General features: G+C 41.5%; 2 protein-coding genes across 3 annotated transcripts in view; one reads left to right on the forward strand and one right to left on the reverse strand.

The window, feature by feature from the left end:
- The first annotated feature begins 2,344 nt into the window (after positions 1 to 2,344).
- dct (dopachrome tautomerase) lies at positions 2,345 to 6,736 on the forward strand. The gene is made up of 8 exons (XM_047601242.1): positions 2,345 to 2,858; positions 2,962 to 3,261; positions 3,565 to 3,665; positions 4,051 to 4,217; positions 4,776 to 4,955; positions 5,055 to 5,190; positions 5,301 to 5,502; positions 5,901 to 6,736. The coding sequence occupies exons 1-8, from the start codon at positions 2,570 to 2,572 to the stop codon at positions 6,074 to 6,076; spliced, it is 1,551 nt and encodes a 516-aa protein (XP_047457198.1). The 5' UTR covers positions 2,345 to 2,569; the 3' UTR covers positions 6,077 to 6,736.
- Positions 6,636 to 17,480, reverse strand: part of gpc6b (glypican 6b) — a 77,908-nt gene continuing 67,063 nt past the window's right edge. For both annotated transcript variants that reach the window (XM_047601241.1, XM_047601240.1), the window contains 3 exons: positions 11,378 to 11,514; positions 10,256 to 10,431; positions 6,636 to 8,924 (listed from right to left, as the gene is read on the reverse strand). In XM_047601241.1, coding sequence (XP_047457197.1) covers positions 8,719 to 8,924; positions 10,256 to 10,431; positions 11,378 to 11,514 — 519 coding nt within the window. In that variant the 3' untranslated portion in view covers positions 6,636 to 8,718. The remainder of the gene's footprint in view (positions 8,925 to 10,255; positions 10,432 to 11,377; positions 11,515 to 17,480) is intronic.

Genomic DNA, 17,480 nt, shown 5'->3' on the forward strand with positions numbered 1-17,480 from the left:
TTCAAGCCATGACCGTAACAAATAAACCATAACAAAAAAACAAAAAAAAAACACTGGTGAAATTGTCAGATTCTACACATGCTACATGTTCTTTACTGAAATTATTATGGAGTAATTTCCACAGAGAAATTTCCATTTTACTTCCAGGAATCCAGCACTCTAATCCTGTTGAGTGCAGTGAAGCGCACAGGGCCTGTTGTGTTAAGACTCTGTGGTCACACTTGAGTTTTCTCATGGAGTCACATTTACGTCTGCTCCATGTACAGACTCAGGCGTTTATCTGATACTTTACCTCGTATTGTTTTCCGAGGAGACAGATTTTAAATCTGACACTTTTTTTTCTTTTTTTTTAGGATTGTAGCAACTTCCAGAAAAGTCCTTTTGGTGACACGATTAAGGTACGAAATTTACATTTTATGATCTAAAACGAATCTTAAAGTCAAAGCATCTTCCCCTATTTTAATCTTGAGTCTCACATCATATAAACAGCACATTCCTTTTGTTTTACTCTTAATCTCAGTAGACTCGCTATTGACATCTTCCACTGGACCAGCTAGTTTAACCACCGGTTGACCCCCTCCCCCTCTCTCCCCCAGGTACTTAAAATGTCAGCAACCACATGACAAGCCTCTGGTATGCATCAGGAGTATGGCCCAGAGAAATGTAAAGGTCCAGTGGTCTCACTTGTTAGAGAACGTCTGTGATGAGCGCTGCAGTGGGGCCCTGGCTGATAGGGTAGCTGCTCAGGATAGCTTAAGGGCAGCGTGAAACACATCATGTCAGCATCATTTACGCCACCCTACATAATATGACCACTACACATAGGAAAGTGATTGTCTTGTTTTCAGCCACAAGTCACGAGTACAGCCCTTCAACACAGAATGACGTGTAAGATTTGACCCTTTATCATTTAAATGATAAAAGAGATATAAAAAAAAGGTGTATTTCCTGGCTAATTGGCAGTATGTGACTAAATGCAATTTGTGGGAGTGGGTACAGGCTAAAAGAAAAAGACAAGGGATGTGGAAAAACACACACACACAAAAGAAGTAATCCATAAAAACAGTGCCCATCGTGACGAACTTAGTCACCATCCTCAACAGTTCTTTGAAGAGCACTTCGATGAATTTAAATCACAGACTTCCTCTGCCTTTAGGGGTTTTTAGATTCTGGTGCTGCTTTCTAAGAAAGCAAACTTTGAGCTCTCTGTTTTCAGAGGAGCCCTCCATTGTTTATTACACCAAAAAATTACTACTGCATATGCATGCTACGTAAATCGCTGCTGACTCACTCATTTGATGTCGTGTCTGCTTTGGTCTGTTGGCAAACACTATGGACTGTAGTACCATTTAGAGATACGTTAGCTTTGAGCCTTGCTGAGGATTTTTTTTATACTGTTTTATACTTTCCAGCATCACAGTTTAGAGGCAAAAATGATTTACATGTATATGCAAACTACAGTTACTCATTGCAGATTTAGATGAATACTATAAACTTATTATATATTATTGCAGCTTAAGAATTAATTAAGAATTAATTAAGCTACTTTGACAAATTGATTTCCCTTGTGGATCATTCAAGTCAACGCTATGAGTCCGTAATTATCCACATTATCACACGCGTGTTATTTGGAGTTTTTCACTGCTTTACCTCCTTTCCTGACATTTTTGAAGAGCACATGGATAAATCAGATCAGACTCATACGGAACAAAGTGTTCATCGCCTAAAAAGTACACAAAAGAACCACAGTGAGCACTTTAAAGTTTTGAAGCAATACATCTCCCCCGGCTGAATTTTGTTTTGTTTTATTTTAGATTAATGCATTCAGTTCTATTAATATTTTTTGGTGGGTTGAAAAAGAACAGTGAGTGAAAAATAAGAAATTATACTGGATCACAGAGTCTGATTATGCAGCCGCATTGTTCTCACCTCACATGCACAGTAAAGGGTGTCAGCTGAGACCTGGGGTGAAACGATAAGTCGGCAAACTGACCTTCTCCAACCAAAACGCTTCTGAGTATTTCTCTATAAATAAAAGTGATAAATCCATCATTTGGATTTCGCGCGCTTTGAGTGGGAGCACTGATTTAAAGGCTGATTCTCCAGTTTTTCATCAGGATAAGAAAGCTGAGATAGACTTTAGGGAACTCACCACAATGACAATTAACTCAGTGATAGAAAGTAGCTATATAAAACGTTATTGTCCCCTCAGGCAGTTTCTTGATAGCCATACAGATCTCATTTCTGCAGCTCGCAGCTCTGTTGTCAGGTGATCGTCACAAGGCACAGCCTTAATCCTTCGCTGCTCTACAAAAGCAAGAGCAGAAATTAGAGGCTTTCTTAATGTGCATGTAACTGACTGGAACACAACATGATTTGGCTGTAAGTGTTGTTTCCACAGACATTACAACTATCACTGAATCTAATTTAAAGGTACACAGCAGGGGACCGTAGCAGAGTGAGATTCAACGCTCTCCACCAGGGAACTAATTGACTATTTTACAGCTGAGAGCTGATCTGCAAACTGATTTCCTCACCGCCGACTGAAGGAAAACAAAACAGGTGAAATATGGTGATCGCGCTCAGCCTCGGTCTCCTTTGTCTGCTCTTCTGTCCTGGGCCAGCGGAGGCTCAGTTTCCTCGGGTGTGCTGCACAGTGGAGGGAATCCTGTCCAAGCAGTGTTGCCCCGCTCTGGGCTCGGACCCCGCCAACGTCTGCGGCTCTCTATCCGGGAGAGGAAGCTGCTCAGCCGTTCGAGTCGACAACAAACCGTGGGGAGGACCGTACAGGCTGAGAAACGTCGATGACAGAGAGAGGTGGCCGACCAAATTCTTCAATCAGACTTGCAGATGCACTGGTGAGTCTTTTACAGTTTTATCAAGTGTCAGTTAACAGTCAAAGGAGGTTCAGATAGATTTGGAGGGTAGGATCTGGAGTTGAGTGTTCCCTCTGCATTGCAGGTAACTTTGCGGGTTATAACTGTGGCCAGTGTAAGTTTGGGTGGACGGGACCAAACTGTGACCAGAGGAAAGCTCCGGTGGTGAGGAGGGACATCCACACCTTGACCCCCGAAGAGCTGGAAGAGTTCCTGAACGCTCTGCAGCTGGCTAAGACCACCACCCACCCAGACTATGTCATCGCCACCCAGCACTGGCTGGGACTCCTGGGACCAAATGGAACCGAGCCACAGGTTGCCAACATCTCCATCTACGACTTCTTTGTCTGGCAGCATTACTACTCGGTCAGGGACACCCTTCTCGGTAAATCAGCACTTACAGTATTTCTTGACATAAAACTACCGCACTGTGTTGTTTATTTTGCCTAGTATATCTTTGTATGCATGAGTGTGTCTGTATGTGTATAAACGGGGGGTGGGCTTTCTTTATTTTGTGTATGTTTTTAATCCGTTAGATTTGATTTATATGATTTAATAAATGTATTTCTTACAGCAGTATGAGCAGTTTAATGCAAATGCTTTATTCATCCATGGATGAGTGACTGCTGTTCGTTACTGCCACGTGTTCCCATTAGAAGAGCTAATCGGACACTTTGTTTTCCTGCAGGACCCGGACGTCCCTTCAGAGCGATTGATTTCTCACACAAAGGTCCGGCGTTCATTACCTGGCACCGGTATCACCTTCTGAGCCTGGAAAGAGATCTGCAGGTATGTGTTGTTTTATGAGTACGTGTTATTAACTGTTTTGTTTCATAGTAGGGTTGGGGATGAAGGTTCAGTTTTGATTAAAACAAACAGGCTATTGCAACTGACTGAATTCATATTTGATATTTGATATAGTAAGTCAATCATCTGGAGGTTCTGTCCGGACTGAAACTTCAAAAACAGTTTGTTAATTTTGTTGTGCAATGTGTCCATTAAGTCTGTTAATGAATAATGTTTGAACGAATGAGTAACGTTGTATATTTCAAATACTTGTCACATGCTTACGTCAGAAACAGATATTTAAAATACTAATAGAGTTGATAGAGGAGAACAAGACTGAGATTAAAAAAAAAATCTAAAATCTATGACATTTGTCTCTCTCCTGCAGAGACTGACTGGCAATGAAAACTTTGCGGTCCCTTACTGGAACTTTGCCACGGGGCAGAGCGAGTGTGACGTTTGCACCGACTCTCTGCTGGGAGGAAGAAACCCTGACAATCCCTCCCTCATCAGTAACCAGTCCAGATTCTCCAACTGGGGGGTGGTTTGTAACAGGTCAGTACAATCGGTACAACCGATCAGCCCCCAACATTAAAACCCCATTGTTCTGCTGAGAAACTTTTGGACCACAATATTAGGAAGGTGGTCATAATGTTATGCCTGATCAGTGCATTTATTCTCGTTAACGACTGATAAAAGGAAACATCATGTAAAGAGCTAAAAGGGATTCTTATTTTCCGCCTGTTAGTGCCACAAAGTTTCCACGTGAGTGAGGATTTCAGGACTCAGATGACTTTTTCAACTTTCCCGTTTCTCTTTGTGATTTCTCAATACGCCGTCTGCTCCAGGCACATACCACCCACAGAGCCAAACTATGGTCCTCTTTGTGTATTCAGTTCCACGTGTTCTCAGTAAACAGTACACATGGGTAGAGTTGACGACATTCAGTATGCTCCATCTCCCATATAGCCATTGTTGTGTCGCAGAACGGAAGCCGCTGTAGATTTTTTGTTGTTGCATACGTTAGTGCTGTACGCTCTCCTATTTAGAACTGAATTAGGGTTTAATACTGTTTTTAATGTGCCACGTGCTGCTGCTGCTCTTCGCTTCCAGTCTGGACGACTACAACCGCCTGGTGACTCTTTGTAATGGCACCAGTGAAGGTTCGATTCAGAGAGGGATCATGGAGAGAGGCAACATGTCGCTGCCCACCATGAGCGACGTCAGGAGCTGTCTTGGAATCAGGGAGTTCGACAGCCCTCCGTATTTCACCAACTCGTCCTTTAGCTTTAGGTACTGCCCCACCGTTCTACATTAATAATCATTTTAAATTTGACTGTGTCCCTCTAATGACGATTCAAAGGCTTTGACCTCTGTCGCGTTCTCTCGCAGAAATGCTCTTGAAGGGTACGAGAGGCCAGACGGGGAACTGGATGAATCGGTGGATAACCTTCACAACCTTGTCCACTCCATGCTGAATGGGACCAGCGCTTTGTCTCACTCTGCAGCCAATGACCCCATCTTTCTGGTCAGAATCTAATTTCATGGTTTCCTCTGAGATGAAACAGTAGACACACGTTCTTTCCTTTGAAATCACCGTGGTGTCTCTGTTGTTTATGTATTTATTTTCCATCGCAGGTGCTCCATGCTTTCACTGACGCCATTTTCGACGAGTGGATGAGGAGGTTCCTCCCGAACAACGCCACCTACCCCGATGAGATGGCTCCCATCGGCCATAACAGGGACTACAACATGGTCCCCTTCTTCCCGCCGATCACTAATGAAGAGATCTACGTCACGTCCGAGCAGCTGGGGTACTCCTATGCGGTTTCGTTGGATGGTGAGTGAACACTGAGAGAGTTTTAAAGGAATTGTTTGAGAAATGCATTCGTTCAATTTTCAAGATTTATTTCACTCCTGGTCGTGTAGTAAATATGAAGAGGCCGTTTAGCTTAGCTTAGCATAACTGAAAACAGGGACAAAACTGCACAAACAGAATTCTTTTCCCCCACAATACGTGTGTAATTTATACAAAACCAAGCTATAAAATCTGTAGTCTCTGGTTTTATGATAGGATTTGTGCTGGATTATTTCTTGGCGTGCTGCAGTGATACTTACCGGTGTTATCAAAGCGTCTGTAATTCTCCTCTGCATCCTAATAAAACCTACACTGACATTTATATTTCGTTACCCTACTGTGAAAATATTTTCAGCGAGTGTCCCCACCTGTCTTCCCAGATACAGATGGAGGGCCGACTGTGTTTGTGCTGAGCTCCTCTCTCGGGGGAGTCTTCATTGGTCTTCTGGTGCTTCTCCTTATCTTTGTGCTCTACCAGCGTCAGCGGAGAAACAGAGGCTTTGAACCTCTGATAAAAGCGGATTTCACAAATAGAAAGTACACAGAGGAAGCCTAGATTTCACCTGTTGTTCTGCAACGCACTCCAGTGCTCTTAGGAGCGATGGAGGAGCCGGTCTACAATGTTCTCCGGGCTCCACTGTGGAGCGAGAGTAAAATATTATTTTGCTGTGTCTGAATGGCATTTGTGCTCTTTTGATACGAAATTAATTCCATGTAAGAGCCATCAAGCGAATCACATCGTAGCCAATGAATGTACATTTTAACCAGTATCTTCTTAGAAATCTTGCAGAGCTCTTGCGCCATCTTGTCCCTTTTCCAACTTTACCACTAGTACAAATCTAATGGGATGTTTTTTTAATAACAATTTATTCTCAAGAACAGTAACAAAACACAAATGCAATCATGTCAATTGCACTGAAAAACAGTAAGGCATATTTGCTCAACTAGTTCTTCTCCCCCTCGGTTTGAAATGAAATTCAAACTCCACGTCTCTCTCCCTCATAGAGATTTGAAATCATACAGCAATGTGTAGGTTGTTTAAAAAAAAAAAAAAAAAAAGCAAGAAGCAAAAACTCTATTTTTTCCTGCTTACTGATAATTTGTCTGACCAGGCATCCGTTTTCAATATTTTATTGCAAAAATATTAAAAGTTCAATGATACAAAACATAAAAAGGGCATCCTGTGAGATCAATAATAAAGAATCACTTTAAATGACGTATTTTCTCGATATACTTTTGTCTTCGCAATGTGGATGAGTATGCAGACTTAAATGCAATAAAGAAAAGCTCAACAAATATTCACGGATATACTGCGAAGGGGCGTAACACAGGCTAATACTGTGAAGATGTAAGCTTAGCTGGCCTGCTGGTTATGGACCTGACGGGCTCTCAGAGAACAGTGGATGTACATACAGGCTGGTTTTGTCCGCCCTCCTCAGCAGTGCCAGGCCTCTCACATTCTCTGTAAGTACGCTCTACTGAGGAGCTTCACTGAAGCGTTCAGCCCTGTCCGGTCTCCACAGATTCTCATTTCACAGGTGACTGTGGTCGGCTTCAGACCTGTCTGTGCTGCAGACATAACCATTCAAGCTTTCCAGATAAATTTAGGGACCCTTTCTTTGCATTTCCAGTAACCACTGTGTGCTGTTTTGCTGCTTCTTATTCGAATAACTCCTGCACATTATAGAGCTATACTAATAATCATTTTAAAATGTTGTAATTTCTATTTTTTAAATACTGTTTAATGCTAATTTAGTTTTACAGCGTTCATTTAAACGACTGTTTTGATTATTCCGTCATACGCTGAAGTAGCGAACATGCCTATTTGTTTGTGCAGCACAAATATTACTGTAAATTAATGTTGAGATTACAGCAGCACAAGACGTAATAGTAGTAGTAGCTGAATTGATGTGTGTATGTTTACACATAAAATGCAGAACACATTCTTAATTTTCTACTGTGCGTGGCTGTCCTTGTGTGGCTGGCAGACTATTTCTATAGAAACAATTCAGAATCTATTCATCATGTGGAGTGGCTTTGCACTCCTGCACAGTGGTTACATGGAAACACATTGTATAAGCATCCATGTAGACCATGAATCAATGGTTATTTATTAGTGCTGAATGGCATTTTGCCCTCTCTGGCCTGTATAAATTGGTTTTACACCAGCACACGCGCCCAACTTCAGGACACTTCAGAACCATCATCGCTATGATAGCATCAATGCGTATTAGCGGCGGCATCTCTGTATGTGAGTAGCTTCTCCACAATAATAATTCTGTCCAGGCTCCCGAAGCAAAGCCTGAGAAATCAACGCGATATTAGAATACTATCAGATAATGAATTTGTCGCAAGGCAAATGAGTATATAAAATGTCAGTTCGGCTACTGTTGAACAGTTTCGGCGAATAGCCGTGTGGATCTATGACCCACACATCATATATAGCGTACCCACGCTCGCCAGATGACTCGGTTGAAATTATTGAGAAACACAAGCTGAATAAACACAGTTCAGTGGCTGCATCACATCTAAGAAAACAAACATGACAACACAAGGTTTTGAATGAATATTTGGTTGCTTCTCATCACAATTCATTAATTGGCACATGAGTTAATGACAGTGGAACGAGGTTTGAATTAAACTATTATCGCATTTTCCTGACTTTCATTTAGATCCTTATCCTTTGATTTAAAATATAATATTAAACATTTATTAACCTCACTGTGCGTCTTTCAGGTGCATCAAATAACCACATTCTCAACATTCTTTGACACACAACATTTTTTTTTCCTTTTTTTTTGCATTTAAAAAATAATCAAAACAATCAAAGTGCGTGTTATACTTTTCCACATGGAGACCTACAGTACTACCTGCCATATGTGCAAGAAATATATGTGTTTTTAATCTCTGAAGCAGAGTTTGTTGGACTGGCATCAGTGTTAGATGGTGAAGCGACGCCATAAAATATTGAGTCTAAGGATGGCACTGCACGATCTTTGGGAAAGTGGAAAAATCATGTGACTGCTCTCTTTTTCGGAGCAGACTCCTCTAGCCTCGAGGCTGGCAGCCTGAATGCTGTCTGCTTGACTGTAGGGCCAATCTGCCTGGATACAAAAACTTTGGGGCAAAAAAAAACAAAAAAAAAAGAAAGAAAAAAAAAAAAACCCTGCTGTCCATGTTTAGCCTGTTCCTCCGGCATTATCTCCATTGCCGTTGAAGTGCCAGGGCTGAGAGGGCCAGCATGGTTGGCAGGGCTACAGAGGGTGCGTGGAGCTGGGGAGAATCATCCACAGGCCCGCTCCGGTCAGCTCTCACCACTGGCGTTTCAGTGGGAGCGCTGTCCATGTATGTGGGGCAGACCTCAGTGCAGCCGCTGCCACTTCCTGAGCCACTGCCTTCATCACCTGCGATACAGTCAAACACAAGCCAGAGTGAGCACAACACTGGTCAACAACTCGAACAGTCTTTACAAATCTCAGATTCCGCTTTAAAGCGCAAGAGTTTTGTCATTGTGGGATAAAACTGGATAGGCTTGGGAGCGAGATCTGGGTATTTCGGTAGAGGCGTGGGGAGAGAGCCTAACTCGCATTCACACTGCTTCACTGTGTTTGCCCCACGGTTTGATTTAATTTAAGGTAGTCAATCGCCTACATTATTCGAGGTACGAGCTAGTGAAAATCTTTCTAAATACTAACCCTGGTTGTGGACAGAAATGACTTATTTTTACACTGCTGTATTTGTTATACCACCCCCTACTGTAAACTAAATAAACTGCAAGCAAACACAGTAGCGTTTAGATCTTTGATAGCTCATAGACTTATCCTCTTCAACTGGAAGTCAAAGCCCCATCTTTTTTTTTTTTTTTTTATACAGCAGGTGAAGGAAGTACTTTCATTGCTACCGTTGGAGACGCTTAGATACTGAATAGATTAAAATCGCAGGACTTTGACAATAACTTGGAGCCCTTTTGTAAATTTCATTCAAGCCATCTCCTTCCAGTAGCCTTCATTATTCCTTCCTTTTTTGTCTATATCCTCATTTTTGCGGTGAACCGTGACTACTAACACAATCACCACCAGACTTGACCACTTCATTTGAAGTCCACCTCCTCAAGGTGAAGTTCTGCATGAAGTTTCAGAAATATTGCTTTTATTTAGCAAAACTGTAACTCAGCTACAGTTAGCAACTACCTGGCTAACACGGTGGAGCATTTAGTTGAAGATATTTTGCTCACGGGCAGGTGGAGGCCCACAACTGAGCTAAAAGAAGAGTCACTCTACAACTTATAATCACGCATATAATGCACTTATAAGTGAAGCATTCATTGTAAACATGTTCAACAAAAGCTGAACGTATCTTGATGATCTCCCTGCCCCTAAGACGCCGCAGTTGGTTTGTGTAATTGAACCCTCGCCCAGTCTAATCCTCGCCATTGTTCCAGTTTAAAAAAACAAAAAAACCTTGATGAAAACAGGAAATGTCTGCTTTGTTTTTTATTACACTGCCACCTTCAGTGCCTCTTGTGGCTTTACTGATGGCGATCACCTCGGCCTCAAGGCTGGGTAGCATTTCAAACTTGACAGGTTATCAAGATGAGTGACAAGCAGCTGGAGCGTGAACTTGACTGTGCAGGGCGTGGAGGGCACCACTAAAAATACATTCCTGCCCGGAGAAAGGAAGCCGAAGCAACGCGCTGTCACATTTGTGTGAAAAGCAAAAGTGGTAAACGGCTTACTTGAGTCTTGAAAGTAGATATCATTGCCGTTGTAGGCGTTTTTCAGCTTGTTGGTCATCACCCTCAGAGCCATGATTTGCTGACGGATGAAGGTGTCTGGGCGCGTGATGTCGACACCCACCTCTGGGTTATTCAGCTGGTTGGTCAGGCCGTCCTTTTGGACTTCGGGGAAGTACCTTCATAACATGACACATTAGACATGTCATCAGTTTTGACAGAATGATTGCAGAAGGAACCAGCCTAGTGACTCTGACATGCAAACAATGCAAGAGACCAGATAAATATTAGCTGCAGACTAATTCCACAGATATTCCAGTGTTCTCAGTTCAGTTACAGCTTTAATTTCCACCCTGCGCTGGGGGAATAGCTCCGGGAGATTACAACAACACCAGCGAAATGAACGTGGTTTGACCTAATCGCGCAGGCTAATGTTCCGACATACTTGTGAGAAATTTCTCCGGGGAAAAGCGTGTCAGCTGCCTGCATTCTTGTTTGATAAATACGCCACAGGTCGTCATGTGAGGGCATTCCACAAATCATCTGACACAACAGCATATGCTTCCCATAAGTCCAGGTCCCTCGGTGTAATGTACAGCTCTAAAAACTCAGTGAAAATTTTGACATTCGATGTCCTTTACTAATTTAAGTGATGTTGATGAAAAAATCTGCAGCTGATATATCGAGTACCATTATATGGCAATAAGTGATAGGCTCTGAGGCTTATTTAAAGCATTTGTAATATGGATTTTGAATATTTTTTATATTTTAATCACACATTGAATAGGCTCAACATCATTTTAAATGGATCTCAGAAATGTCTTTGGGCATTTGGAGACTTGATGGAAAAGAGGTCAGAATAACAGAGGTGGCTGAAGATTTTAAAGAATGAAAACACAATTTCTTTAAAGAAAAGCAAAAATAACAAAAGCATATTATAATACAATAAGAATCAAAACAACAATTTACTTCCTTTGTTTAATGTTCAAAGTACGTCAAACTCTTGCACAGCAGACTAATTCTGGGATTAAGCTGCTTACCGTCTGGTGAGCTGAACAGACTCTGGACTTCTAAATAACCTTTTGTGTTAGCCTGCATTAGCCCCTGGGGGCCCGGTGCCCTCACCTGCCCTTGGTGTGTCCATTCCAGCACTCCTCATCACTGGCATTTCCAGCAGTCACTCTTTCCTCCACACACACCGCCTCGGGCAAGTTGGACCAAAATTTCTTGGACAGCTTCAGTTTCTGCTTTATGTCAACCACCTAAGAGAAGACAAACACGCGATTGTTACATGAGGAGAAGGAAGCCTTGTTTAAACACATCAAGTTTGTGATTCAGTTTAGCATTTATGGAACATATATGCAGTATTATTTTATTTTCTGTTAACCCTTTGACTTCCACACTAATTAATCTCGATTAATCACGATTAATCAAATATCATTCATTCTTAATCTTTATTAAGCACATGCTTAATAAAGATTAAGCCTGAATATTTTGACATATTACTATTGTATATGTATACAGTATTTTCGAGCTATAGTCATCTGTTCAAAAAGCATTATAGCTCAATAAGGATAAAAGCTACAGCTTAGATATTTGTGGATATAATTTGTTCAGACATGGGCAAGTTTGTGTATCTTGAATGACTAGCAATGATTAGAAAACGTGTACAAAATGAGAAATTAAGCATTTTATTTCCTACTACTACCACTACAAAAAAAAAGATCAGCTGTGTGGTTACAATGCCAGTTAAAACCAAACATAAATAAATGTCAAGCAAGGACTTGAGTACCGTTATTTTACAACATTAAAAACTGTAACAACTGACATGTATTTGTAGTTAATCAGGTGAAGGTGGGTTGTACTATTCCACATGAGCTGGGCAATTGTTAATGGTAAAACCCCACTAACAGGGTTGTATAGACTTTTAATATCCACTGTATGTTGAGTCCTGCATCAGATATGGCCCCCACAGAGTCCCTGTTGTCAGTCTGGGCTTAGCTTTACCTACCAACTATCTGCTCAAAACTTTTGTAAATTCTCATGTATTTATCGCACTTTTCTACCTGTTGGTACTCAAAGGCACTTTACAGTCACAGTGACACATCTGTCTACTCATTTACGCACAACTCGAGGTTCAGCGTCTTGTCCATGGACTCTCTGGCATGTGGTTCATGTAGCATGGACAGAGCCGCTAAACCCTCTGGCTTGTGGACAACTCGGTCTACCCACTGAGCCTGAGCCATGTGTACAGTTTTAGAGCTAATAATCGCACCAGACATGTAGCAGCTGAAAAGAATGTTTTCCCGAAACAGGATGCCCACTTCTTAAATATTTATTTTTCTGAAGCCAGAAAGAATTAAGTGTGCAATGCAAGCACATGACATAACCACATGCCTTATTTATGATGTAGTCCTCAAACTCTCACTAAATATTACAAATGATAACATGCACTCGTAAAACCATCTGGGAGAAAATATGGGCAGTGAAAGCTACCCTTGACATCTCTGACATACTGTGTGAAAAATGTCTGGTTTAAATTTAGCATTTGAGTCAACTTATTTATGCACCAGCTGAACATTGCATCCCATTTGTAAAATTAGACCACCCAGCCTTGGCCACATATTACCACACATTATCAAAGGAATTGTAAATTTGGGGTTTTAACATTTAACACTTGAACTTCTAAAAAAAAAAAAAGATTTGGGTTTAATTTTCCCTTCTGTGTCGACTATCGCGGGTTTGCATCATGAAAAGTAAGACCACGCAGGCTCGCAGCAATAATTTCAGCCTGAATGTCAGACTTAAATGCTCCTTTGCATCCCCGCCATGTGACAAAGTCAGATATCGCTTCCTGACTCGAGCCTGTTGAACTCCAATCTTTCATCAAACACACGGAATTTGACATATTTCACTGAAGCTGAGGGAAAGCCTGATAGCAGCAGGTTGGCCCCCATTATCTTTTTCCGTCTGACTTGCTGTTGGCTTATGTGAAATTGTAGTGAACCTGAGCAGAACATGAAAGGTGCTGTACTGACTGTGTGACGCTGCTGTAGGCCCCGACACTGCTTTTGATGTGTTAATCCTGTCACACTGATGCCAAAGCACTTCGGCAGCTCTGATAATGCCCAGAGGGTCAAGCCTGCACTCAATACAAGAGATTGACTGGCAATGTTTGACTAAACCTCATACATTAAGTTTACTTTAACAAGTGAGAGATTCTTCCTCTCGGGATCTGCTGGCAAAACCAGACCTGTGAAAAAAGTGTAAAGCAAACTGGGAATGGTTCGCGTTTTGGCAAAAGAAATATTCGCAGCAAACACGGTACTGATGCGTTTCACATGTCGGAAAATAGATCAACGGTATTCATATAAAAAGCTCATATAGATCTTTTTGATGCTTTGCTATTTCAGTCAACCACAGGACACTCGTAGCGGTTGCACCAGAAGACAAAACACAAGGAAATAAAATACTCCAAGTACCTCACAGATTTAACAAAAAAAAAAAAAGCGAGAGAGAGAGTAGGATAGGTTTCTCAATAATAAATATGCCTTTGGGAAAAGTCTGCCTCTCATGTCACTGCGCCTTGCCCATGAATAAATAATTCAACCGCAACACCCTGCCCTGGCATGCAACCAACCTCCACGCACACTAGATGGCACTATCTGCCTTTGAGAGATGTGGTCATGAACCAGTCAAAAGAGCCAGAGGAGAGTAAATTAACATGTGTCCAAATGAAACCAATTATGCTCGCTAATGACGCTTCTCTAAAGGAACCTTCATCTCCACGTGGTTTAACAGACATGGAGTGCATGACATGGAAATAGATTTAAGTGCAAAGAGAGAAAAAAAAAAGCAAACAAACAACAATAAGCAACCGGTGTGTTCAGGGAAATCAACTCCTCATGTGATGTGCCAGGAAGCAGAGAGGAGAACCTCATTACAATCAGCTACCGATTACTGACAGTGTTGACATTCTCATTAAAAATCCCAATAAGGATCTCAACGCCGTCTCCCTCACCCCGCAACAGGATATTACACGGCATTTGTTTTCACTGACATCCTCACAAATGGCTATTATCATGATATGCGATAGCTATTCCACCAAAGGCAGCATTAGAGTGTGATACCTACAGTCTATAATGAGAGTCGACGAGGCAGCTGATAGAAGCGCAAGCTCTATAGATGTGCAAGATGTGGTAATTTATTTTATCTTTTTTTTCCTCCCTCCGCTAACTCAAGAGCCATAAAGAAACAACGCTGATGTGAGAATCTCTGACAAAGGCATGAGTGTCTACTAATGGCATTAAGCTTTAAGTGTACAGATGTTTATTTTTAACTGAACGCACTGTAATTATTTAAATAAACTTTGTTGTGATGAAAAAAAAGGCACTTGAAGAATAAGTGACATTATCCATTTGGAAGCAGACTATTATCTTCTATGAAGCTGCGCCACGATATATATGATAATACGTGAAGATGATTATCTGTTCAAACAAAAGCATCTGCTTGTCAGTGCACACAAGTGGAACCACAATCATTGACGTATTACACTGATAAACACTTAAATTCTCACTTTCAGTCATAGACAGACAGATAGACACTATAGATAGATAGATAGATAGATAGATAGATAGATAGATAGATAGATAGATAGATAGATAGATAGATAGATAGATAGATAGATAGATAGATAGATAGATAGATAGATAGATAGATAGATAGATAGATAGATATGCAGTAGCACCATCAATGACCACAGCACAGGGGGTTGCTCACAGAGCACAGACGTGAAATATATATTTTCTACACATACCAAGGTATTCCGACTACCTACATCCGTCAAGACTAATCCTACTGGGCTGTACGTGGCCTTGCTCCTGCTCTGTTTTATGCATCTCATCGTCTGTATTCTGTATTTCTTCGAGGCATAATGTATAGGGCTGCAGTTTTGTGTGGATGATTAAAAAGAGAACTGTCGCAGAACATTATGCTTCACATTAGGAAGTCTGAAGTCACGTGGGATTAGATGTTTTAGTCATGATATATTTATTTATTAATGTGCTTTCATCATTAAACAGAGAGTATAGTTGCCTTTGTTGGGCGACATATTAAATGTTCAGAAACACATGGTACATTTAAGATATTGTGTACTCATCATATGCACGTTTATTGTGGTTAATACGTTTAATGCATACTGCAAGTCTGCTATTATGCTATATTTTCTTATTCTAAGGCTGATTTATGGTTGCCTGTTGGTGTTTGTTTGCGTTTGTTTCCATCAGTCACAGTTGCTGCAAGTGGCAACCTCCAGGGCTGAAATGTGAAGCGCCCAAAATAACTGCAGTTCCTCAAATGACCACTTGAGGCGTCCTCCAAAAGAGTCAATACGTGTAACTTTACAGTAGAAGTAAACGTGTTTACTCCCACGTGTAATACAAAGCAAACAATTAAAAAAACTATTTTGGTCTCATAGCTTATTTCCCCCATTGATTGCAACTGCGCGGGAGGTAGGTTTTTAAATAACACACTCGTTGAAATTACATCCAGTAGTGAATAATTCAGGGCTTGGCGGCTTTGAGTGGCAGGCGGCTGCTGTTTCAGGCTTCAGAGCGGGTATCACACACACTGAGCTTGAAAACCGCTCTTACGGCATCCTACGGAGGACCTCGCGAAGGGTTCATCCATCCTCATCTACAGTCAGTGGGTTGCTCCACATACGTTTGACACAACGGTCAGCTACAAATACACATGCGTCTGTGAGACTCTTTGCGTCACCAACGCAGTGCTAGGCTGGAGCCTTAAGTCTTCTGCTCATTATCCTCAACCTTCTCGGCTATGCCTGTGGCATTTAGCCTCAACCCCACAGCTTACTCTGACGAAAGTAATAATGTATAGCTGTATAGGTAATTTAGTTTTTAAAAAGGATTATCAATAGCCCGCAGTTCAAATGCCACTCAGGCAGCAGTTTATTTAATGGGTACCGTTAAGAGTAGATCATTTTAGATGGCATGCGCTGGTGTGTCCTGCAATAGTATGGTTCAATAATGTGTTTTAATAAGGAACAGCAAAGCCTTGAGGTATAAAAGCATTTACTAACATTTCACTGTTGCTTTTGTTCTTTTTACTTTATTGGATCTGATGAAAACAACAGAAAGATAACCAGATGTCTCCTTTGAAGGAGGTTAAAAAAAAAAGAAGATTCACGAGCGAGCGTCGCATTAAACCTTGAGGATGAAAAGCTGCAGCGAGGTGTACCATTGCCCACTTCTCCTTTTCCTCCTCAGCCATATCCTTTGCTCTTTTGCCCCATTTCCCTGCTTCCTGTCACAAACCATATATTACTTTATTGTGTTTTTCTCCCTCACACTGCCCTCTCGCTATGACTCTGCACGGTCTGCTCTCTCTTTGGTCTTCGCCTCTGCTACTTTAGTCCTAAGCGAAGGTGAAGGTTTCATGGCTAGCTGACCCGTGTTCTCAGACCAGAACTTTGTTCTAAGGAGATTTCTGACTTAAGCCTTTGTTCTCTTTCCACTGTGACATACACTGCATGTTCAGTCTTCTCTGGAGCTGTCCTCGCCTACCTTTTCTCTGTATATCATGATTTAAAACGAGTGGCAAGACAGCAGCTGCTCCTTTGGGACACTACATACTGAATTTATTTTCGTATTTCCTCATATTTCGAAAGCATTGTGTGCCGGTAAACAGCACAGTTAAGTTGACACAGCTTAGCATGCTTTGATCTAAACATAATGTCACCTTTAAAAATAAAATTAAAAAAAATAAATCCACGCAAACAACCTGGATATACAGTACAACGTTTGCTCGCAGTAAAAGGGTAATTGGCCAGATCAAATAGACAAACAAGAGGACATGTTTGCAGAGAATAATTATTTCCAAAAACAACAGTACGAGCCGGCGAGATAATGGCGTTAGCAGGCTTAAATTCTTTGTGTTTACAGACACTCCTTGCAATATTTATCTTCTATCGTGTTTTTCCTGAGCATGCAGCTGAGTGTGCAGACAAGCGGATCATGAGTTTTTGAGGCTTTGCATGGGAACCCTGTGCCATCTTTCAGCTCGGAACAGAAATGTGAGTGAACTGTACTTTGACCAGTGGTTTTCAGATGCCCTTGCCTATTCCCAGATCAAAAGCTGACGTGTCACTGGCTTTGAAGCTGCCGTCACACTCCTGGCAACCGCACAATGTCAGGGGGCCTAAGCTCTT

The sequence above is a fragment of the Mugil cephalus genome, chromosome 12 (assembly GCF_022458985.1).
Source record: "Mugil cephalus isolate CIBA_MC_2020 chromosome 12, CIBA_Mcephalus_1.1, whole genome shotgun sequence".
Classification (NCBI taxonomy): domain Eukaryota; kingdom Metazoa; phylum Chordata; class Actinopteri; order Mugiliformes; family Mugilidae; genus Mugil; species Mugil cephalus.

Bases quoted from the DNA above. Each gene is read 5' to 3' on its own strand.
- dct (XM_047601242.1), top strand. From the start codon at position 2,570: ATGGTGATCGCGCTCAGCCTCGGTCTCCTTTGTCTGCTCTTCTGTCCT. The intron at 5,191-5,300 runs GTCAGAATCTAA...TTTCCATCGCAG, and splicing joins CCAATGACCCCATCTTTCTG to GTGCTCCATGCTTTCACTGA. The intron at 5,503-5,900 runs GTGAGTGAACAC...CTGTCTTCCCAG, and splicing joins CTATGCGGTTTCGTTGGATG to ATACAGATGGAGGGCCGACT.